This window comes from Aphelocoma coerulescens, chromosome 1A (assembly GCF_041296385.1).
Source record: "Aphelocoma coerulescens isolate FSJ_1873_10779 chromosome 1A, UR_Acoe_1.0, whole genome shotgun sequence".
In the NCBI taxonomy this organism is placed as follows: domain Eukaryota; kingdom Metazoa; phylum Chordata; class Aves; order Passeriformes; family Corvidae; genus Aphelocoma; species Aphelocoma coerulescens.
In genome coordinates, this window is record NC_091014.1 from 64,159,901 (window position 1) to 64,182,643 (window position 22,743).

General features: G+C 44.6%; 2 protein-coding genes across 8 annotated transcripts in view; both read left to right on the plus strand.

Moving 5' to 3' along the window:
- The window catches only part of CCND2 (cyclin D2), a 31,405-nt gene extending 15,551 nt beyond the window's left edge, over window positions 1-15,854 (plus strand). For 2 of the 4 annotated variants that reach the window (XM_069003222.1, XM_069003221.1), the window contains exons 5-6: window positions 1,181-1,311; window positions 5,209-7,528. In XM_069003222.1, the coding sequence (XP_068859323.1) occupies window positions 1,181-1,311; window positions 5,209-5,529 (452 nt within the window). In that variant the 3' untranslated portion in view covers window positions 5,530-7,528. Of the gene's footprint in view, window positions 1-1,180; window positions 1,312-5,208; window positions 7,529-11,612 lie in introns of those variants that run through there. The other 2 variants (XM_069003223.1, XM_069003220.1) reach the window with 2 other exon arrangements.
- A 4,707-nt stretch (window positions 15,855-20,561) lies between these two features.
- Window positions 20,562-22,743, plus strand: part of TIGAR (TP53 induced glycolysis regulatory phosphatase) — a 51,658-nt gene continuing 49,476 nt past the window's right edge. For all 4 annotated transcript variants that reach the window (XR_011147995.1, XM_069003232.1, XM_069003231.1 and 1 more), the window contains exons 1-2: window positions 20,562-20,734; window positions 22,125-22,162. Coding sequence is in view for 3 of the 4 variants with exons in the window: in XM_069003232.1 (XP_068859333.1) it covers window positions 20,703-20,734; window positions 22,125-22,162 (70 nt within the window). In the remaining variant the exon portion in view is untranslated. The remainder of the gene's footprint in view (window positions 20,735-22,124; window positions 22,163-22,743) is intronic.

The window sequence follows — 22,743 nt, forward strand, 5'->3', positions numbered from 1 at the left end:
CCAGGGATATATTCCAGCCTGGAGAAGAACATGCTGTCTCCACAGCTACTGAAGTATGTGCCAGCTCTGAGTTTGGGAGGCTGAGAACAACTCTCCATGTGTCTAAAACCTGATTGGTTACACCAACATCAGTAGGGTTATGGAATTTGTGAGCCAGAGGGGATTTGGGATCTGCAGCCGGGCAGTTTTCTGTAATCTGTTTCTATCAATGTAATGTATTGCTTGTGGTTTATTTCTTACTATGTATTACTTCGGTTTACTCTTCCTTCTACTCCAGTCCCCCCAACTGAAAACTGGTAGAGAAAGGTTTGTTAATACTGAAAATTGGTAGAGAAAGGTTTGTTAATGAGTTACTCTTGAACCAAAAAACTTGCAAATCAAATTTCATTTTAGGAATATATCAAGATGTGGCAGATCCGGTATTTAGCAAGAGAAGCCAGTGCTGCTAAACCAGTGTCTGTGGCAGTATCATAAACCATAAAATTGCGTTATAAAGATGACAGGATTTTATTTTAATTTCTCTTCTGATTTGACAGATGTGTGAGAGGAAGTTCTGAAGTATATTTTCAACTTGTTTATTAAGAAGTAGTAGTAATGACAAATGTGATCTTAGTTCTTTGATTTCATAGCTATGGGCTGTAAGTGTTCTCACTTCCTAATTGCTAAGGTAGCAAAGATGAACCGTTAATTAAAATCTCTTTCCTGGACAGGTCTTTAAATGCTCGAGTTAATTAACTCTTTAAAAATTGACATGACTAAAAATCTCCTTTTGGTCCTTTGTGATACCTTATTCCAGTTATTTTCTAGTTATACAGAGAGGTCTAATGTGACCAAGACCCAAATTTCTGAATTACAGAAAGCCTCCTTCTTCTCTTTCCTTTTCTTTAAAACTAAGGAAAGACTATTAAAAATTGTCCAGGTTTACTTTATGCATCAGTGAAAATAAAAGACTGAACCGCATTTCCATTTTAATTTGCAGGTCTGTTCCCCCTCCTTTGACTGCTTGTGATGAGCAGTGTGACTAATGAGCTCCATGGGACCAAAAAGAGTGGCACTTTTCCCTTTCTTCTACTTCCCCGGGTTTTATTCTTGGGTGTGGTTTTTTTTATGTTGCTTGCCTCTGATGTTTTGCAGCTTTTCTGGTCTGGGCTTGGACTAATTCCCAGATCTGTTCTTGCAGATTTTAACTTTGCCATGTACCCACCATCAATGATAGCAACTGGAAGTGTGGGAGCAGCCATCTGTGGCCTTCAGCTTGATGATGGGGACAGCCTCACAGACCTCCTGGCCAAGATCACAAACACAGATGTGGTGAGTGTCCCACATTCCTCTTCTCCTTTCACTTCCCAGGGAGTAGTGGAGAACTGGGCCTGATCCTGAAGGCTGAGTGGAGCGAAGGAGGGGGGTGCTTCTGCAGGGAGTGAGTTGCAGGTGTGGACTCAGCACTTTGGTTTGAGTCTCCAAAGCTCCTTGATCTCCTGGACTTCAGTTTTTATTCAGGCTTGGTGGGAAGAGCCTGCTCTGCCTGCCCAGGCTGGTGGTCCAGCAGGCTGAGCCCCCTCAGAAGCCCTGGGTGATGGGGTGAGCAGGCAGCATTCCCTGGGTGATAAAGCAAACCAGGAGGTGTTGTGCTGCTGTTGGTCCTGTGCTTGCAACCTTGAAACTGCTCTTCTGACCCTCCTTCAGGTATCACCTAAAAATTCTTGTCTTGGAGGAAGTGAATAATGAGCTAATTTTGAAGCAGGACGTGAGACAGGCACAACTCGGGCTGTCCTTAAGCTTTTAATTCACATAGTAGATAGGTGGAATTATTACATCTGTGATAGCATTGTTAAATAAAGATTTGGTTTTGTGATTTAGTTAAAAAGAAGTAATTAGTCCAATTTACTAAAAAGGGTAGAATTTTGGTATTTATTTTTTTTCTTACAATCAAATTGATCCTAATTTTCAAATGCAGTTCTAGGGTTTCCCATTTATTTTGATTCAAATTGCATTTGGACAGAAAAAGGAATACTTCCTATTCAGAGTGCTTAAAGTCTAAACCATAGAATCACAGAATGGCCTGGGTTGGAAGGGACCTTAAAGATCATCTCATTCCAACCTCCCTGTCATGGGCAGGGACACTTTCCACTATCCCAAGTTGCTCTGAGCCCTGTCCAGCCTGGCCTTGAACACTACCAGGGATGGGGCAGCCACAGCTTCTCTGGGCAACCTGTGCCAGGGCCTCAGCACCCTCACAGGGAACAATTTCTTCCTCATATCCCATCTAAACCTGCTCTCTGTCAGTGTGAAGCCATTCCCCCTTGTCCTGTCACTCCAGGCCCTTGTCAAGAGTCTCTCTCCATCTTTCCTGTGGGCTCCCTTCAGGCACTGCAAGGCCACAATGAGGTCACCCCAAAGCCTTCCCTTCTCCAGGCTGAACAATCCCAATTCCCTCAGCCTTTCCTCACAGCAGAGCTGCTCCATCCCTCTGATCACCTTGGTCCCTCTGAGAGAGGGGACACTTTCTGTGCCTGAGAGAATTGGGTGTAAGGCCTACAAGGCCTTTTTGCTGCATCTTGCAAATTGGAAAAACTTTGTCTACTCTGCTGATCTTTTCTATCCAAATTGTTTATGTCTGAAAGAAAATACCTAAAAAAAATCTTGGTAGTTCTTAAGTGGTTAGAAGATGGGATTGGTTTTGCACTAAAAATTCCTTCACACCTTTCCTTTTAAATTTAGCAGGGGTTTTTTTACAAATGTGTGTTTTTTGCCATCCTGGTGAAAATCTTCCCAGATCTGACTGAGCCTACATTCCTTCAGAAGAAAAAATTAATACTCTTCCCAAATAACAAAGAACTCCTAACATTTTACTGTTCCCATCTCCTCTCCGAGAGTCTGTGAGCACTGAGTAGAGACCAGCCTCCTTCTCTTTGCTCCTGGTCTCAGCCCACAGCAGCACAGCCTATAGAGGAGAGTCTCACTCATCCCCCAAATCAGAACAAACTCACGACAAAAGGAGTTTCTGGATAATTTAATGGCTAAAAAAAATAAGCCTTTGCAGAAGTTAGAGGTGCTGTTATTTTTTTCAAGGTGTTTCCATTGTTGGGGCAGAGGTAGCCTTAACTCCCTGCAAGCTTTGAAGCCTCAGCCTAACCAAAGGTAGCTAAAATTTTTGAACTTGGGCAAAATAGTGTACTTTTCATTAGCCTGCTATTTCAATTTGAGATAAATATTTTGCTAGGTATTTACTCTGTGAGTTTTGCATTGGAAAAATACAAAAGGGCCCAGGACTGGAAACTTTAATCCCACATGATAAAGCTTGAGAGAGAGAGAAGCAATGGAAAATAGGGTCTTAGAGAAGCATAGGGCAGGCTTAGCAATAGGTAGTAATACCAGCTTCATGTGTAAAATGTATTGTTGGAAAAAATGTACTGTCTGGATTGTGTAAGACTTGGCCCAAGGCTGTGTTAATAAAGAGTAAAGACTATTGTAATATATTTTACACTGGGACTTAATTAAAGTTGAATGAAGAGCTTCAGTTCTCTCACTTCCGAATTTCTGATGCCTGAGAGCTGTTCCTGCAGTGGCACAATTAATTCATTGTCACTGTGTGAATGAATTTGTTTTCCAAGGGGGGCTTAGGGAAGAAGGAAAAATGAGAGTTCCTGGGCTTTAAGATCATCACATGGGAGAAAAGTGGGGAAGTCACAGAAATTAACAGTTCTGCAGAAGAAAACCTTCTGGCCCCCCTGTGCCTCGTGGTAGCCCACAGGAACCATCAGGCAGCTGGGGAAGAGTCCTTCCCGGCCAGAGGGTGCCAGGGCTTCTGCTTAATTTTTGTTTTGGGGTGTGTGATTGCTTAGCATGGAAACAGATGATAGGACTTTCCCACTGACTTTTCAAAAAGTATCACTGTCTGAGGTGAAGCACGTAAAATCTCAGCTTCAAGGCTGCAAGCAGATGAAAAGAAATAATAGTAATGAAACCCTGATGCAACTTAAGTGCAGTGAGCTTTTCTGAACTTCCACTGTTTTATAATGATAATTTAAGGTTGCAGTCTGTTTGCTGGGAAATAGCAGCATAAACCAGGAGGCTGAAATCAATGGTGTTATTTTAGATTTACATTAGTGTAACTGAGACTGGAGTTTGGCATTTACAACTAATATGGATGTTTTTAATGGATGTTTCATTAAGAATTAGACCAAAAATATGTTATTAATAAACAACATGTTATTTAGACCCCAGCTGTTGGGTAAGCAGACAACCAACACACGAGTGTTTCTTTGAAAAACACATTGGTGTTGGATATCCTTGTATGAATCCAGAGCAGTGCCCCAGACTTGATATGGGGTTGTCCAAGGCATCCTGCCAGTATCATTTTAGGGATAACAGTAATTTCTCTCTCATAAATAGCTGCCCTGGGCTGCTTGGTGAGGGTTGAATCACATGCTGGAGAAAAAGTGACAACAGGGCCAGGCAAACCCTGGTTTCATTACTCCTTTCCACCTACCAAAATAAACAGCAGGGAGCTGCTCGTGGAGAAGCTCAGCAGCCTGAAGGGTAGTGAAAGTAGCTCTGCATGGTGCATCTGAACTGCCTTCTCTGATTGTTACTGTCCCTAAGAGCCACTAAGAGCTAATCCCACACAACTGAGGGAGGGGATTCTCCCCCTCTACTCTGTTCTTGTGAGACTCCACCTGGAATACTGTGTACAGTCCTGGTGCCCCCACCATAAGGAACTGTTGGAGCAAGTTCAGAGCAGGCCATGGAATTGATAAAGGGAACTGGAGCAGCTCGCCTGTGCAGACAGGCCAGGAGAGTTGGGGCTGTTCAGCTTGGAGAAGAGAAGGTTGTGTGGAGACCTCAGAGTACCTTCCAGCATCTGAATGGGCTACAGGGAAGCTGGAGAGGGGCTTCTCACCAGGAACTGTAGTTACAGGACAAGGGGGAATGGCTTCAAACTGAAAGGGAGTATGTTTAGCTAGGATATTAGAAAGAAATTAGGAATTAGAATTAGGAGAGGGTGGTGAGGCCCTGGCACAGGTTTCCCAGAGAAACGGTGGCTGCCCCATCCTTGGAAGTGTTCAAGGCCCGGTTGGATGAGACTCTGAGCAACCTGGGATAGTAGAAGGTGTCCCTGCCCATGGCAGGGGTTTGGAACAAGATTACCTTTAAGGTCTGCTTCAACCCAAACTATTCTGTGCCTCTGATTCTAACTTCGCACAGCTCTGCAGGATGGGGATTGCATGTTCCAGTCTGCTCTCCTGCCAGGGGCTGGGAACATTTCCTTTGTGGTTGCTTGAAGAGGAGAGGCTGGTGAATGAAGAGTTAACAAACCTACTGGCAGGAAGCCTCAGAGCTCCCTGTGCATCTCTTGGTGGGTCATTGCAAAGGAAAAACAAACAACTCAGGAAGTCAGGAATTCCCATAGCATCCCAGACCAGCACTCCAGTGCGAGCAGTATCCTGTCCCTGGTGGAGCCAGATGCTTTGGAGGAGGATACAAGCATCCCTGCTGTGCACAATTACGGGATGTGAGGAAGGATAGCTAAATGGGTAGGGCACGTTTTAAGACCTTACAATCAATATTCTTCTTTGCTTGAGACCTTTCTTGGGTAAATCTATTCCCTCACCTCCTGGAAGAGCAGCCATCCAGGTTGCATCTGGATGACACACGGAGTTGGTCTCTCCAGCATCAGCAGCTGGGGAGAGGTTTTCAGGCAGAGGCAATGCCTGTATGTGGGCAGAAGTCATCTCTAAAAGTCTGTTCCCAGATGGTAACCGGTGTGTATTGAGTGGTTTGGAAAATCTAAACCATATTTAAGGGCCTGAAGTAGAAAAAAAGCAAGGAACCAAGCAGTTTTTAAAGGCTTGTTGAAACAGCTGGCTGTGAGCCCTTAAAAATGTGGAGTGGGGCTGTTTTAGAGACTGGATCCATAATAAATGGCATTTAAAATATCTCCACTTCCATGTGCCACATACGTCAGTGTCGGGATTTTTTTTTATTCCCAAGATCAGAGACGTCCCTTCATAAAGATCTTCAGATTTCTGCACAGAAACGGAAGTGAAGAACCACCATGCTCAAGAATTCAGAGCTGCAGTAAAAAAATCATGGAAATCTATCTTGAATGGATTGCATTTGAACATTGTTCCTACAGCACATACACCATTTATCCCCTCCTTTGTAGTGTCTAGGGCCTGTGGTTTTGGAAGCAAGAAACAGGACTCGCTGTATCTTATCCTGCCTTATTTGTTGCAGACCGCATTTTGTATGCAAGGAAACAACAGGCAAAATAGCCTCCCAGAGAAAGGAAGAATGAGATAGTTTCCTAAGTTGTCTTTGCTTGAGTTGGCAGCTGCTCTGTTTCATTCAGCTTTTTGTTCCCCAGTGAGTGCTGTGCGTGTGTAGCAACAATGGGGTGATGCAGTGACACCGCGGGCTCATGGCGGAGTTCCGTCGGGTCCATTGACAGGCGCGGCCGCGGCCGGTGTGCCAAGGGAGCCAGGCGCCCGAGGAAGGGCTCAGCAGCTCCCATGGATCGGCCTCTCCAGTAGGGAATCCCTGCTCAGCTCCTGCAGCTCTGTGTCATGCAGGCAGATGATCCTCCCAGCTTTTTGAAAATCCCCTTTTTCGCTAAACACTCAGGGTGTTTGTTACAGCAGCATAAATCCCACACCTTTTCACTTTTTCACCTTTTCACATCTTCAGAGTATTACCTGGTAGAGACTACCAGAAATCCTAAGTCACGTTGAGCAGGGTGTATCATGGCATCTGCCCCTGGATCACCCTACTGGTGTGTTGGCTTTACTCTCGCTTTTCCCAGTTCTGCAAACATTGTCCTCTCCTGTTCGCAATGAGAAATACCCACAGCAGCAACAGGAAACCAACAAACTGAATGGTGAAGCAAACAGTGGAACTGAGTCTAGAAAGGACACTGTTGAAACTGCTGAAAAGACAAAAGAATTGCAGAGAAAAATGCCCCCTATTTCAGATTCTTAACGTTAGTCACCTTATTTATTGCATTATTGCAATAATGTGGCAACAGTAAGTAGAGAAGCTCTGGCATAAATGAGTTTTTTGCATTTCTTTTTTGTTTTCTTGAATAAGATGTCCTTGTTAGTTCACATGAAGTGCCTGTTGGAGCAGCAAATTGCTATTTTCTGTACTTCCAGATGGAAAAAGATACGTAGATGCTTATCTGTGATTGATGCTCTTTGTTACAGTAGCAAAAACACACATTCAGGAGGGAAAATATTTCTGTTTTTAAACTGCATCCATTAGATGCGAGATCACTGTAAATACAGTAAATGGATAAGATATTCCCACAGCAGCTTTCCAGGCCCTTGCTTTGGAGAAGGTCAGTGAGGTAAAGGCCAGCGCTCAGCACACAAAGGCCCCGCTTTGGGAAGGAATCCCTGTTTATGTCAACAATGAAGCATGTGCTTTGGAGAGGTCTGAATTGGGGCTTAAATGTGAACCAGTGGAGGAATCCAGCCGGCTTTTGTGTGTAGGAGTACAGATGACATGTTCCACACTGGAATTTATGTAAATCCCAACTCTTTAATGCATGTCTGATTGCTGCTTTCTTAGATTATTCAAGCAATGCATACATGATCAGTGAACAGTATTGCCATTTTGGGTATCTCCAGCATCCTTTCCATTTATCAAACCAGATCCTGCACCTAAAAAATGTCCTTGCCTGATTTCCCTTTTGCAATTAAGAAAGAGGAAGAGATTGGGGACCTTAACACTTACTTGTGAAGTAATTAACGTATGTGTGGAAAAGTAACCATCCTTTAACACAAAAATGCCAGAAGGCTTTTTTAGCATTTCCAGCTTTGGGATTTTGGGCAGTGCAAAGCAAGAAGCCTGTTGAGTTGAGTTGAGTTGAGTTGAGTTGAGTTGAGTTGAGTTGAGTTGAGTTGAGTCCAGTTGGAGGCCTTCCCTCAAAGCTTGCCAATGAACCATAAATGCCAGTTTAAAACTGAAAGATGGGGGCCAGTATAGGATGTACATATACCATAGAAGTGTTGAAAAGTTCAAGAAAGTGAATTATGTGTAATATTCTGCAGGATCTTCCCTAGGGCTTGTGCTTTCGTTCAAGATTATCATGAATGGAAATTGAAATCTTCAATGATTATTGACTTGAATAAGTAGCTCATACCAAAGAGCTGCTGATTCCTCCTTCCAGCTATTTTCACTGCCAGCATTTCCATCATAGCCAGGTGGCTGCCCCTCATCAGACACAGGAAAGCTTTTCTTTTCCTTCAAATGCATTTCAAGTGTGCTAGTAAAATCACCTAGGGATGAAAGAGTTTCAAAATGAAAAAAAAAAAGAAACCTGAAAGTTAATTGCCTTTTTAGTTCTGTACAGGCTGAAGTAAAAATAAAACTATGGAATGGAAAGTACCAGAACTATTTTAATCATTAAAACTACTAGACCATATAGAAGAATGGGGAAGTTGATCCATGTGACACACACTTAAAAAAGTTTTTTATAAAAACAACAAAGGCAAACCCTGCAGTATTCTGAAGGAATGGCCGTGTCCTTGTATTGCAAAATCTGGGGTCATTACTGCAGTGCATTATAGTGTTCTTTCAAGGAAGATTTGTTGAAAATAATGCAGTTCATGGGTTTTTTCTTTGATATGTTCATAAAACTTAATGCTCTGTGGTCAGTGCTATCTAGAGCTTGCCAAATGAAAGTCCACCAGTAAAATATGTACATGTGCAGCAAATCCCCATGAAACTTGGAGGCATTAAAAATACTGTGTCGTGAGAAGGCCAGGCTGTTTGTCCTGATGGGTTTTTGGTAGTTTTGGTATCATGTCCCTTAACTTTGGATTGACAGAAAGTTCCAGTGGTGCCCTCATCTATACAATAAAGCCTCTTGCCTTATCACACTGGGACAGCTGGGCTGACCAGATACTCTAAATTAGGATTTTTTTTTCCTTTCACCTGTGAGATTTAACATCCAAGGAGCTTTAGTATACAAATAGCAACAGTTTTTTGGAAAACTATTTCATGCTGAATGCAGTGTGCTGGTCATTTTACTGTAGGTTTCTTTGTTTTAAAGAATTCAATGGTTTTAGGTTCAAAACCTAAGTGTAGACCAGAGAAATAATACACAGTGGCCTGTGGATTCCCATATGAAGTAAAATCCATGTGAGAGTTCCAGTCAAGGCCACTTAATAGATTTTATGTACAAAATGAAGACACCAGAAATGACCCATTTCTCTATAGGGTTATCTGGAGATTTCAGCCTCTTCATACCTGAATTGAATCATCACACTGCCTATCAGAAGTTTGTATAGTGATGGTGTAAATGACCATACATGAGGGTGGTTAGGAACAGACAAAGCTGACTCCAAATGCTCAAGCCTCATGTTCCGCATGTCACCACCCTTCCTTCCCCAAGCCTGCCTGCAAGGAAATTGCCTCATTAAGCTTTTCAGACTGAAGCTGCTTAAAAGAAATCTGGCTTGTTTTCAGAAGGACACAGTACTTTGAAACTGTGCTTTGAAAGAAGAGGTTCTTACACCCAAAAAAAGCACATTACGAGTGTCGTCTGTTATGAGAGTCTCCAAACTGCTGCCCCCCACACTTGAAAATGCCTTGACCCACGCATGATTTGTTGTCATTGCCCTCTTACACACAGGTGAATGCTTACAATGGATCTAAAGCCCTCCCTAGCTGATAATGGGGGATTTTCTGTATCTGAGGACAAGATTTTGCAGCCAGCAGCTGCTGGCTGGTGGCCAAGAAAAATGGGTGTTCATTACCCACCAGAGCTAATTGCGCCCATCACGAACGTCAGCGTCGCCAGCGGAACAGATCCTCTTTACCTGATGTGTTTTTCCCAGTCAGGCTGGGATGACAAATCAATCCTCCACACATGAATATTTCAAACTGTCCCAAATAACCTGGTGCTGTGCAGAAAAAGGGGTGTGTTGGTCAGGGTCCAACTCCTCGGTGTTGCAGTCACATCCCCGAGTGGGTTCACAAGTGCCTGTGGAACCCTGTGGAGGTCAGTGCCCTGTTCTGTTCTTCAGCTCCCCTGCCTGACAGTGGGAATGGTGATGCTGAGTTTCACTACCCCTACCAGATGCTGTGGGGGCTCTGGTTAAAGCACTGTGCTGTGAAAATCCTCCTCCCAGACCCTGCATTGCTCTGTTCCCTGAAGACTCCTGGAGAGACCCAGCTCTTAGGCAGACTGAGGCTGCAGGAAGCTTGTGGTATTAGTGCCTTTTCCAGTAGGGCTCCTCAGGGCTGCCTTTAGAAAATGCCATTTCTTGTAGCACCACATGTCCCCCTGCATAGTGTCAGATTGATACTCACAGTGCCAGCACACTGAACATGGTTGGCATTGTGTTCATACAGTCACGGCTTGGGTTTTATTTTTCAGTTTCTCCTGTAACTCAGGATTTGTCAAGGTTTTCTCACACTTTTTTTTTTTGTTAAATTACCACATTATTTGGTCTTCCAGTGTATTATCAAGAGTGTGGAACATCCTTTAAGTATTTTAATAGTCATCTTCTTCATTGCTGCATCTGGTTTAAATGTGGTGAACCCTTCACATTTATTTCTGTATTTATACTTCATGTTTATTGTGGGACTCCTGATGAACAGGCTCCCATATTTATGTGGCTGTACTGTACCCTGCTGTTTCTCTGAATGTTCTGTAGTTTGTAATGTAGTGGTCTTTTGGAACTGGTTGTATGTTCAGGAAATTATTGGATATGGCACTCAGTGCTGTGGTTGTCAAGGTGGTGTTTGCTAAAACGGTTGGACTTGATGATCTCAGAGGTCTTTTCCAACTTGAATGATTCTATCATTCAATAATGCAGCTGCATGTTTGGGGCTTGTGTGAATTTTCTCTTGTGTGAATTTTCATAGATAAACTGACCATTTTGCCTTTGCCTTGGGGACTCAAATGTGTGACAGATAAAACTCAGCCCCAGAGCACCATGCTTGTTCAGGGACCTCAAAAGTTCTCCAATTTCCCATCAGTTTGCTTTGTATGAAGTCCATCTGTCTGTGTGATCTTGGTATAGCATGTGGAGGTTGTTTCAGGATAAAGTTGCAACTTCTTTTGTAGAGAAGACCCACTTAGGTGGTTTAACCCTGCATGGGAGAATGAAAAATTATTTCTCTGTAATAATTAGGTTCCTGCTCAAGAAGACCACATAAATCACATAATCATAGAGTCATCGAGTGGCTTGGGTTGGAAGGCACCCTAAAACCCATCCAGTTCCAACCCCCTGCCATGGGCAGGGACACCTTCCACGGGCAGGGACACCTTCCACTATCCCAGCTTCCTCAGAGCCCCACCCAGCCTGGCCTTGAACACTGCCAGGGATGGGGCAGCCACAGCTTCTCTGGGCAACCTGTTGAGCAAAGACCAGTAAAAAATACTAAGATGTAGAGCCTAATAAATACAGCATTAACAGTGTTTAACCCAGGGAGTTTGTACACAGTGATTACCTCTCAGAATTCAAGGTTGAGTTGTGTCAGAGCAGGTACTTCTCAGAAATACCTGACTGGTGTTCTTCCAACTTCTGCTAGCTCAGTAAAGGAAAAATAACCACCTTTATCTTTACTAATAGATAAATTTGCTTTCTTTTCTCTAGGACTGCCTTAAAGCTTGTCAGGAACAGATCGAGGCGGTGCTCGTGAACAGCCTGCAGCAAGTCCGGCAGCAGCAGCAGCAGAGCAATCCCTCGAAGACAGTGGATGAACTGGACCAGGCCAGCACTCCCACAGATGTGAGAGACATCAACCTGTGAGGACATCGGCACACAAAGTCACGCTTGCTCCCCCAGACCCTTAATTTTTGTTATTATTTTTAGAGTGAATTTTTTTTTTAATCTGCTCCCACATAGAACATATTTAAAGCTCTTTTAGGTAAAAAAAAAAAAAAAAAAAAAAAAAAGTACAAAAACTGAATAATGGAAAAAAAAAGCATTTGGTGCCTGTGATGTTTTACAGAAGGGAATCCCACGATATATTTGGTAATTGCTATTTGATTATGTATCAGTGATATTAAATGCTTATAAAAGCATACAAAGTAGCTAGGTCAATGTAAGCCTGCATTTGTGGGAACAAAGTAGAGTATACTTGTCTGTGTATTATGAACTAGTGCATACACCCCTTTTTTAGATTTAAGAAAGGAATCGTGTGTGCGATTTTATGGCTTGACTAGATTGCAAAGCAATAGAATAAGGGGTTTAGGGCAAAGTGGGAAAAGATCCCTGAAGCAATTGAACCATTTTGAATGCAGAAGAGATTTGCTGATCTGTCACCTCTGTTATTAGTCAGAAGTGTTTGTTGGATCTCTGTATGTTAGTTTTGTTTACTCTTGCTGTCTGTGGTAGCTGCTACCTAAGAAAGAAGATGCTTTATTTTACCAGCCAGAAGAGCAGGTGTCTTTTGGGCTTTTTTTAGTTGATTTATTTTTCTTTTTTTTTTTCAACTTCCCCTCTCCCCCTCTTGACTTTTTTCTACTTTTCCTTCTGAAATGGTTCATTCTAAACACAGCAGCATCTTTGGCATGAGGGCAATTCCGTTTACCCAGCCATGGGCCAAGCCAAAGTTCCCAAGTGTTCACGGTCAGTGGGGGGAATGCACGCATTAATCCTGACCTGTTGGCTGGGCAGACCACCTCCAACCTTTGGATTGCAAGATGTGGTGGATCATCTAGGAAAAGCATTATATTCCTTTACAGTGCTAATGCTTCACGTCCATGTTAATGTCTGGCAGCTTCTTAGCTTGGCCACAAAGACATTTAATTGATGCTCTGTCCATCTTCCCTTGTAACAGCCCCTCACTGTGTTAAAGAAGATGAGGTTTGGTTTGCTCCCTCGTCTTTCTTCCCCCACTCCCCCCACACACTTTTTCAGCATTTCATTAACCTTATTGATCCACAGTGACCGTTTTTGTAAACCATTTCATTCGAAAAGCACTTTGAAAATTGTTCCTAAGGGATTAAATGAGATGGTTTATGACAATTTTGCCGAGGAAAGAAAAACAAAAAAAAACAAAAAAAAACAAAAAACAAAAAAAGAAAAAGAGAAAAGGAAAAAAAAAGAAAGAAGTTACAAAAGCAAGGCTTTGTATAGCTTTTTATAGTCAATATTTTCCAGTATCTGGTGTACTCGGTTAGCTGCGGTGTTGCTGGAAATACCAACACCCGCTTCAGATGACATTCCTGTCATGACATTCCGGATAAAAGCCTGACCATCTGTATTGTTCAGTGTCACAGAAGGATCTTAATACCACCTGTGTGCTTATCTATGGACAAGGAAAGAAAATTATTGGTGCAACAGCCATGGTGGTAAACATCGAGGTGCGTGACTTGGAGTTTTATTACAAAGGTGTATTCAGTGTACTTGAATTTATTTTCCTGCTCCACCTGTAACGAAGAGGCATTTAGATGGCAAAGGAGTTGGAGCAACTTTTGGTTTTTTGGTTTGTTTTTTTTTTTTTTTGCACAATTGTATTAACAGTTTGCAGATATCCAATATGAAGCTGTTGGTTGAAATGTTAATATTTGCATTTTTAAGACAAAAATCCAGAAAGAACATGCTACTTCGAAGAATATTATATGTATGGACTCAGCCTGTTTGGCTAGATGAGGGTAGAAAATGGAGTAAGAGTCTAAGGTTTTGTTGTTTTTTTGGTTTTGGGGGGTTTTTTGGTTTTGGTTTTTTTTTTTTTTTTGCGCTGCTAAGAAGCTATGATTTGTTTCATTCTTATTCACATTAACAGTACTTAGCTGTATTGTTTCACTGAGTGTGCTGCTATTTTATAAACATTTTTATAATATATTATTTTACTGCTTAAATTTCAAATCCTGAAGTAGATGGTTAAGTGGAGATATGATGAGTTCTTTGATTTACTGGAAATGCCCTGTACAGGTTTTTTTTTTCCTAATAGCGTGTTCATGATTATTTTTTTTATTTTATTTTATTTTTTCCTTCTTTCTTCTCTTTCTTCTTCCTTTTTTTTTTTTTTCTCCTTCCTTCCTGATCACATCCTGCAAAGATGGTATACTTACCTCAGGTTTGCTGGACAAGAAATGGTTCCCATTTTCACAATACCTCACACAGTGACAGTTTGGTTGCCCCGGGGCCTGCCGGGGAGAGGTTGCAAGCAGCCGAGGCGGGGCACTGGCTCCTTTTTGGTCTCTGGTATCCTTTTCATAGTGGAAAAAATGCATTGACTCTCCACTTGTGAGCAGGTCTGTCTTCCCCAAAGCTGCTGCTGGGCACAGCCTTGGCCTCGCCTCCCGCCTCGGCGTTCTGCGTTGGGAGCACCCGGAGTTCCACGGCGGTCTCTCTGTCCTGGAGGAAAAAAGTAGCTGATGTTGTTAAAGCAAGACTGCAGAGCCACACGCAGATCAGATCAGATCAGGTCAGGTCATTCTTTGGCAGCCCTGCCCTGTGGCTTCACAGGGAGCTGTGCCAGAGGGTCCCGATGGCAGGGTGACCTCTCTTGAGTGCTGGCACTGTGTCCATCATGTTGGCGTGGTTTGCTCCGTGCTGTAGGCCAGATGTAGGCAGGACCTGTGTTTAGGGTGCCTGCCCCTGCTCTTTGTCCCATGTCCTGCATGCCCCGGTCCCACAGCGGCCACGGGATCACAGGGTTGATCCCGGCCGAGGATCCCAGGGGTGATCCGTGCCATGGAACACCGGGATGATCCCTGCTGTGGAACACGGGGCTGATCCCCCAGTGTCACCCCTCTGTAGAACTGACGGGGCAGGGGCTGAGGGCCACCTCCATGGTCAGCTCCTCCACAGCAGGGTGAGGGCGGCCTGTGCTGGAAGGGGCAGTGCCATTCAGCATTCCCAGTCCCCCGCGGGGTCCTGGTGGGTTTGTGCATGTCCCTGCCAGGGTGAGGAGTGCCCTCGGCCACAGTGACTTGCTCAACAAGTGCCAACCCTTTGGTTACAGCTTACTGTGTTTGAAGGCTGCAAATCCTACAACTTGAGCGCTTTCACAGTAGCTTTCAGAATAAAATTACTGCCTAGTACTTTCCTTTAACAGATGTTAAAGGAAGTGTGTTGTTACTGCAAATGAGGTGTGAGATTTTCCCCCCCAAATTGCAGAAATCGTAAACCTCCCAACTGATTGATTAAAAAAGAATAAAAAATGTATTGCTGATTCTCCCAAGTGCCAAAGGATTGGTACAATTGCTAAAAGCGCTTCTCTGTCAGCTTCCTATTGATGGTACTTCGATGATCTTCCCTCCTTCCTGTTACTGTAGTGTAGGAGCACCTCATAATGTATTTATTTGTATTTCCAACATGCTTGTGAAAGAGAAAAATAGCGATTAATCCCATGTCAGTGTCTATGATTTATGCTTGAGTAATTGGACAGCTCTTAATTACTCAGCAAACCACCTGGCCACTGGATTTTTTCCACTATGTTTATTACCATGTTCTCATGTACCTCAGAAATCACTCTCGGTTGCACAGTTTCTGTTCTCAAACTTTTTTGGGTTTTTGTTTTGGTTTTTTTTTTTTTGTTGGTTTTTTTTTTGCTTTACTGAGTGTGATGCCATATCAAGTCAACGTTATTCTCTCACAAATGTGCTCTTTAAGAGGTGTGGATGTTTATGTGGTCAGGGGATGCTAGAAAGTGTGGTAGTAGACATCAGTGTAAACAAAAGTATTTAGAAAGTACATGAGGTTGTTTTTGATGGATAAGACTCTGATACGGTATAGTCTTGATTGCCTTTTAAAAGGTCTTTGTTCAGTTTTGTCATTTTTATTAATAACCTATTGTTTTGACTAGTTTAAAGATGGTTCTAAGAAAAGTGTTTTGGCGGGATTAGGTATGCTGTATGGACAATAAACTCACCTTGACCTAAATTTGCTTGCCTTGATTTTATTCCTTTAGTGAATTTGGTTGTATCACTCACTCCATGGTGGTATTTCCTTGGTGGGATGTGATTCTAAAGCCTCTGATCTGGATAGATGGTGTTAGCAGGCACATAAAATGAAGGCTGCAGTCAAAGAACAAACCTGCCTCTAAAATGTAGCTGCCTTCCACTGGACAGGCAAATTCTGGCATGTAATCCCACGAGATTCAAGAAGAACAAACTCCTAAAAAGTGGTAAATTGCAGGATCAAAACATTTTGTGGGCATTAAATTGAGCTGGTTAAAAGGCACATGCACATTCTTGCAATGAATTGAAATATTATTTAAATCTCCACGCAGTTGTTTGTTGCACTGGAATGCTACTGCAAAAATCAGGTGGTTTTTCTTTCTATGAACTTGGGGCAAACTGCAAGTAAAAAGAGTAGGATTTTTGGTGAGGCCAGTGGGAAGAAATGAGTCCATTGTCCAGAGTCTTCTTCCTCAGCCTGTGGCCAGGAGGGCAGGATGCTCAGCCTCTCCCTCTCCCACATCTGCCTGTGCATGCCTGCTGTGAAGTGACCAAGCCTCCTGTGTGATGTGTTTGGCCTGACCTCTCCTCCACTGCCATCCAGTAGCAGTTTTCTCCTGAATTTCCAGCCCTTTTTCACCCCTGGGAAGAGCAAAGAGACACTGAAGAATGAAGAAGAGGCATTTGGGCAGACACTCTGGGGAAACAGCATCATGAAGTGAATTACACTGCCAAACCCAAAGATAAATGAAAGGAATAAAACCCCAAAAGACAAACCCCAAGATAAAATAAACAGGGAGAAGGAAAAAAACTCAAAAGGAAAAACAAATGTTGCTAAAATGAAGAAACATATGAGCAAAAATAAACAGAAACAAATAGAAAAAACAATAGATGGAAATATGAATTAATTATGAATTATGGAATGAATAGGAATTAATTAAAAATGAATAGGAAATAGGGATTAAATCAGGATGCTGGGGGTCAGGAGATATAGATCTTTCTAGCCATAATCACACAATGTTGGGACCTGTGGTTTTAGGGAAAGTCTCTGAAGATTTCCCTGCCACAAATGTCTTGTGAGCCTCATATTTACCAGCTTATCTGCACCAAAGGTAGAGATTCTAAAATGTAACAAGTCCGGGGTTTTCTCTGAGCACCATTGAACAGTATGACCAGCAATTTCTGGCATTTAATAGGCTCAGCTTGGAGCCTGTGAAGAACTGGAATTGTGCAGTGACCAAGCCCTGAATAGATTATCCAGAGAGGGTGTGGAGTCTCCCTCATTGGGGATGTTCCAGAGCTCTCTGGACACAATCCTGTGCCTTACTGAAGCAGGGAGGCTGGACCAGATTCCCCACTGTGGTTCCTTCTAACCTGACCCATTCTGTGCTTCTGTGATTGTGATTCTATTTAAAAGGGTTCTCAAAGGTGAGTTGCATTCCAGCTGGGCAGCTGATGTTCCTGCTGATGCAGCCAGGAGACAACACTGAAACTTGTGGCAGTCTCAGTGAGGACACTTGTCAGGGAGAACATCAGGTCAGTGCTCTGCTGGGCTCCGGGGGCACTGTGGGGAAGGGCATCCCTCAGCAGCAGCTGCATTCAATTGAGACCTGTTAGGGTTACATATTAAGGTGAGTAAAGCTGAGGTATTTACAGTGAGGTAAGAAAAAACACTGAGTTTTGCTGCAACCTGCTAGAGAGAGAGAGAGAGGAGTTGATGCAAAGAAAACAATAAAAGGGAAAATGTCTGTCTCCTTAAATGCCTGTCCTTCTGTGGAAATGATGTGGTGCTAGCTTGGTCTTGCTATTGAGTTTTCTCTAAAAATAAACTGGGTTGTTATTTGAGCTCTTCCAAAATGCAACATGCAGAAACTGCAAGAAGAATTAGGCCACAGCAGTGAAGGAGAGAGGGAAAGGTCAGCAGACAGGCTGCGTTTGGCTCCTCAGATTACTCAGGAACCCTTAGAGCAAAAGCTCTGGTTCATCTGACAGAGGACTCACAAGCATCCCTGAAGAGCAGTAGATTGACCTTTCTGATGAGGGTTTTCAGAACTTGAGCAAAGCCGTGAGTTGGACATACCCGGCTGGAGGATGAGGGATGAAATCAGCATTGTTATCCAGCACACCCAAACAAAAATGTCTCTCAATTTTTCCAGCTTCCTCACATTGTCTCTGAGGGGAGACCTCATCACAGTCTGCAAGCTTCCTCACGAGGGGAAGAGGAGGGGCAGGCCCTGATCTCTGCTCTGTGTGACCAGGGACAGGACCTGAGGGAACGGCTGGAGCTGTGTCAGGGGAGGGTTAGGTTGGATATCAGGAAAAGGTTCTTCCCCGAGGGTGGTGGGGTATTGAACAGGCTCCCCCGGGAATGGTCACAGCCCCAAGGCTGCCAGAGCTCCACGAGTGTTTAGACAACGCTCTCAGGGATGCACAGGGGTGGACTGTGCAGGGCCAGGGGTTGGACTGAATGATCCTTGTGGGTCTCTTCCAAATCAGGATATTCTATGATTCCATGATTGTAAATTCAACTTGTTTGCTTCTCTGAGAAGCTTTTTATTCCAGTTCCTTTGGATCTGCTTCTTAGACACAACAAAGTTCTGATCTTTTTGGTGTGCGCTGATGGCGATGTTTAATCTCCCAGGTTTAGGTATTAGGGCTTGGCCTAACGCTACAGAGCTTTGCAACAGGAGTGCCTAAACCGCGGGTGTGAGTCTCGTCGGGGTGCAGCAGCGCCAGGGCGAAGGATGGGATCCGTGATCCAGGGAAAGACGAGGGCTATGGAATGGGAAGGGGCGGCGGAGGGCGCTGCAGAGCGCGGGGGGGAGGAGGGCCGCCAGGGGGCGCCCGCGCACCGCGCACGGCCCTGAGGGCCCCGGGACAATCCAAGGAATCCCGCGCTGGGAAAGGAACATCCCCGGGGCTCCCACGGCTCACCTGAGCGCCCGCCTCCGCCACACAGCCCGCAGTCACAGCTCCAGCAGAAGAGAAGGTGTTCGGCCAAGGGGCTGGCTCTGCTCCTGCTCGCAGCCCGTATATCGCACTGAGAACCAGCTTAAAAACAATTACAAACTTTCCCGAAGTCACTTTGCCATGAATGAAATTCAAAGAACTGTGTTCTCTAGCCGGTCAAATTTGGGGCCTGTCTGCAGCACAATCTCTGTGCAGGATTGGCCAGGGTTATGCCTCTCTTCAGGCCAGCACATCCCTCAGAGGAGCATTACACCAGCAGAGAAGTGCAACGGCACAGAACTGAAGAAATTCAGCAAAGGTTTCTGCTGGGTGTATTTGTAAGCACAAGAAGCAACATCAAATCCCAAATGACAGTGGAAAAGGGAAAGCTGATCTAGTAGGCAAGCCACGAGGCTCTAAGTCAGAAGGTACAGGGTTTTCAAGCTGTTTTCTCACAAAGCCGAACTGTGTGACTTCAGACAAAGTCTCTCTCAAACTTTGCCTGAAGGGCTGTCACTTTTGCAAATGGACCTGTATAGAAATATGCACTTATAAGAGAAGAGATGTTAACCGTGTTGCCTCATGTTTGAGACTTGATCCTCTAAACCACGTGTGAGACACAGCTGGAGTTTTATCACTGTAGCAAAACACAGTTGTTTTTAAATGGTGATACAATAGAAATAGGTCAGAGCTGAGTCAGTTGGTACTGGGTCATTTACAGGAGGGACGGTCACTGGTGTCACCCCTTGAAAATGTCAGTTCCGAGATCTGTGGAGGAGACACACTGCAGAAATTTGAGGTTAACACCAAGCTGTGAAAGGAAGATAAAAAGGAAACGAAACAGACACACTTGCATGAAATATTTAATTTTGCATCTACTTTAAACAGCTATCAAATGAAAAAAATTATGTTTCAGTCTTCATTTAGAACGTGTTTGGTGTTAAAGCACAAACCAGTTTGAAACTGAGGTCAGACTTCTGGGCAACCCAGAAGAATTTCTCTGATTTTTAGATAGGCTTTATTCCATGTGGTTGGGAAATCCTGAAGGAAATACACTCAGCTGACCAACTAATCACATTGTCTGTAATCCATAAAACTTCAGCTTTCTGAGGACATCTGAGACTCTGGTAAGGGAAACCTGGAATTGAGCCAGTAAGGAAACCCGGTCTGACTGTGAGTGTGGGGGATGCAGCTGGGAAGGGGCTTCAGTCCCAGCTCAGGCATTGCGAGTGTCACTCCAAGTGGCTCCGAGATGCTCAGACCAGGAAGTTTCCTTAACACAAGCGTCATGAGATGCTGTGCAACCCAGAGTTTTAAGGTGAAAGCCTCCTGACTGCAATTGCAAAGAGAGAATAGGGTGGAGAAGTCCAGGTGTAAACCCCACACTACCACGCCCACCACTGAACCCTGTCCCCAGGCGCCACCACGGGGCACTTAAATGCCACCAGGGCCGGTGACTCCACCGCTGCCCTGCAGCCTGTCTGAATGCTGGATAACCCTCTGGGAGAAGAATTTCTTCCTGATGTCCAACCCGAGCCTCCCGTGAGGCCGTTCCCTCTCGTCCTGTCGCTCGTGGAGTGGTAGCAAGGCTGGCTATCCCCTCTACGGTCACGGAGCTGCAGGGAGCCATAAACCCATCCCTGATCCTCCTTTTCTGCTGGGAGACGTCCTTGCCCCCGCCTCCGGTGACGCCAGAGCGGGACGCGGGGCGGGGGCATGATGTCACGGCGAGGCGCGCGGCGCCGCAGTGCGGGCAGCGGGACCTGCGCTCACCTGCCAACATCTGGGCACATCTGCGCTCACCTGCGCTCACCTGCGCGCACATCTGGACATACCTGCACACATCTGCGCTCCCCTGCGCTCCCCTGCACTCCCGTGCGCCATGGTTCGGTTCGGGCTGACGGTCGTGCGGCAGTGAGTACCGCCCGCGCATCCCCGGCGGTGGCGGTGCCCCGGGGGGCGCGTCCCCTCCTCGGTTACGGGCAACGGGAGGGGGAAGCTGAGCAAAAGCTCTCAGGCGGGGCAAGGAGCTCGGGTAGGAATGGTGGTGTGAACATTTTTCCCGTGAAACGTTAAAGAACTGGTGCTTGTGACTCGGGTGGAATTCCTAAGGTGACTTTTTCTGAGGTTGACAGAGGTTTGTAGCTGACTGAACCAAGTAACTCCAGCTTCCTGCAGCAGACAGGAGAAAACTCTTCAGTTTGGAGGGAAGCTGAGCTTTTTTTCTCCTTCAGTATAAGGCCCGTGCGCAGCAGGGGAGGGGGGGATTCTACCCCTCTGCCCCACTCTGCTGAGACCCCCCTGCAGGGCTGCATCCAGCCCTGGGCCCAGCACAGGAAGGACAGGGAGCTGCTGGAGCCAGTCCAGAGCAGGGACTCCAAGGGGAGCAGAGGGATGGAGCAGCTCTGCTGTGAGGAAAGGCTGAGGGAATTGGGATTGTTCAGTCTGGAGAAGGGAAGGCTTTGGGGTGACCTCATTGTGGCCTTGCAGTGCCTGAAGGGAGCCCACAGGAAAGATGGAGAGAGACTCTTGGCAAGGGCCTGGAGTGACAGGGCAAGGGGGAATGGCTTCACACTGACAGAGAGTGGGTTTAGATTGGATATGAGGCAGAAATTGTTCCCTGTGAGGGTGGGGAGGCCCTGGCACAGGTTGTCCAGAGAAGCTGTGGCTTCCCCATCCCTGGCAGTGTCCAAGGCCAGGCTGGATGGGGCTCAGAGCAACTTGGGATAGTGGCAGGTGTCCCTGCCCATGGCAGGGGGTTGGAATGGAATGATCTTTAAGGTCTTTTCTAACCCAAATCATTCCATGAGTGTATGATTTCTTCTGCTCTGATTTCCTGATTTCCTTGATCTCTTCAAGGTGTGCAGCTCTGCTGCTACCCTTGATAATCTCTGAAACAGGTTCCCTGTAAAGTTCAGAGAACCAGCTGCCAACACATGCTTGTCATAAGAGGGCTCCAGAGTCTTCCTGCAGCTTTGTTCTCTCCCGCACGGAGGTGAGATGTTACAGATAAATTATGCTGCATTTATGATAAATTTAAGAAATTACTTCTTTTATTCCAAATGGCTTTGTCTTATTAAATACTGGCAGCATGGTTGGAATCGACTACTTGAAAATGTTTTTTTATCCTTATAAAGTCTTTGTATGCATCATTTTGAAAGGAGGCTGTGCTGTACTTTGTTTTCTTTCCTTTACATTCAGGCTCTGCTGTCTCTTGTTGGTATTTAATACAACAACATTTTTGAAAATCCACTAAAAAGATGACAAGTTAATTTTTTTTGTTGCTGTTTATAATCTCTTTCAGTGGAGAAACAAGATACAACAAAGACAAGATACTGCAAGGTTAGTAAGAGTTATTCTGTTAGCTGGTTAGAGATGGAAAATCATGGTGAAATCCTGTCACCAACTGCTCAGATGTTATCAAGTAATAATACTGTAAACCTTTAGAGACTTTATGTGCAAGTCAGGCCATGGCTTTCATAAATTTACAGAAGATTTTAAGTCACCCTCCACAGCATATCAACAGATGCTGATGCATTTCATATTTTAACAGCAGTATTAGAAGAGTTCCTTTTTCTACATGGGGATAAAATATGTTGCATGTAATCAAATAAAATGATAGCAGCACCTTTTACTAAGGACTCCATAGCACTGTGTTAAGTCCCAGTAATATGAAGCTTGGGAAAAGGGCTTCTGGGAAAAGGAGCTGCAGAAGCATGGATAAAGATCCTGATGTAAAGGAGGCTGTTGCCTCGAGAAGGGAATCTGTTACTTGCAATAAAAACCTGCAGTAGGGCACAGGAGAATGAAAAGTAAAGCTTGTTTAAATGCTTGAATTGTTCAGTCCCAGCTCTTTCTAGGAAGGCAGTCTTGATTAGACACATTTAAAACTAGACTTCACCTTAGTGACGCTGGCTTGTACA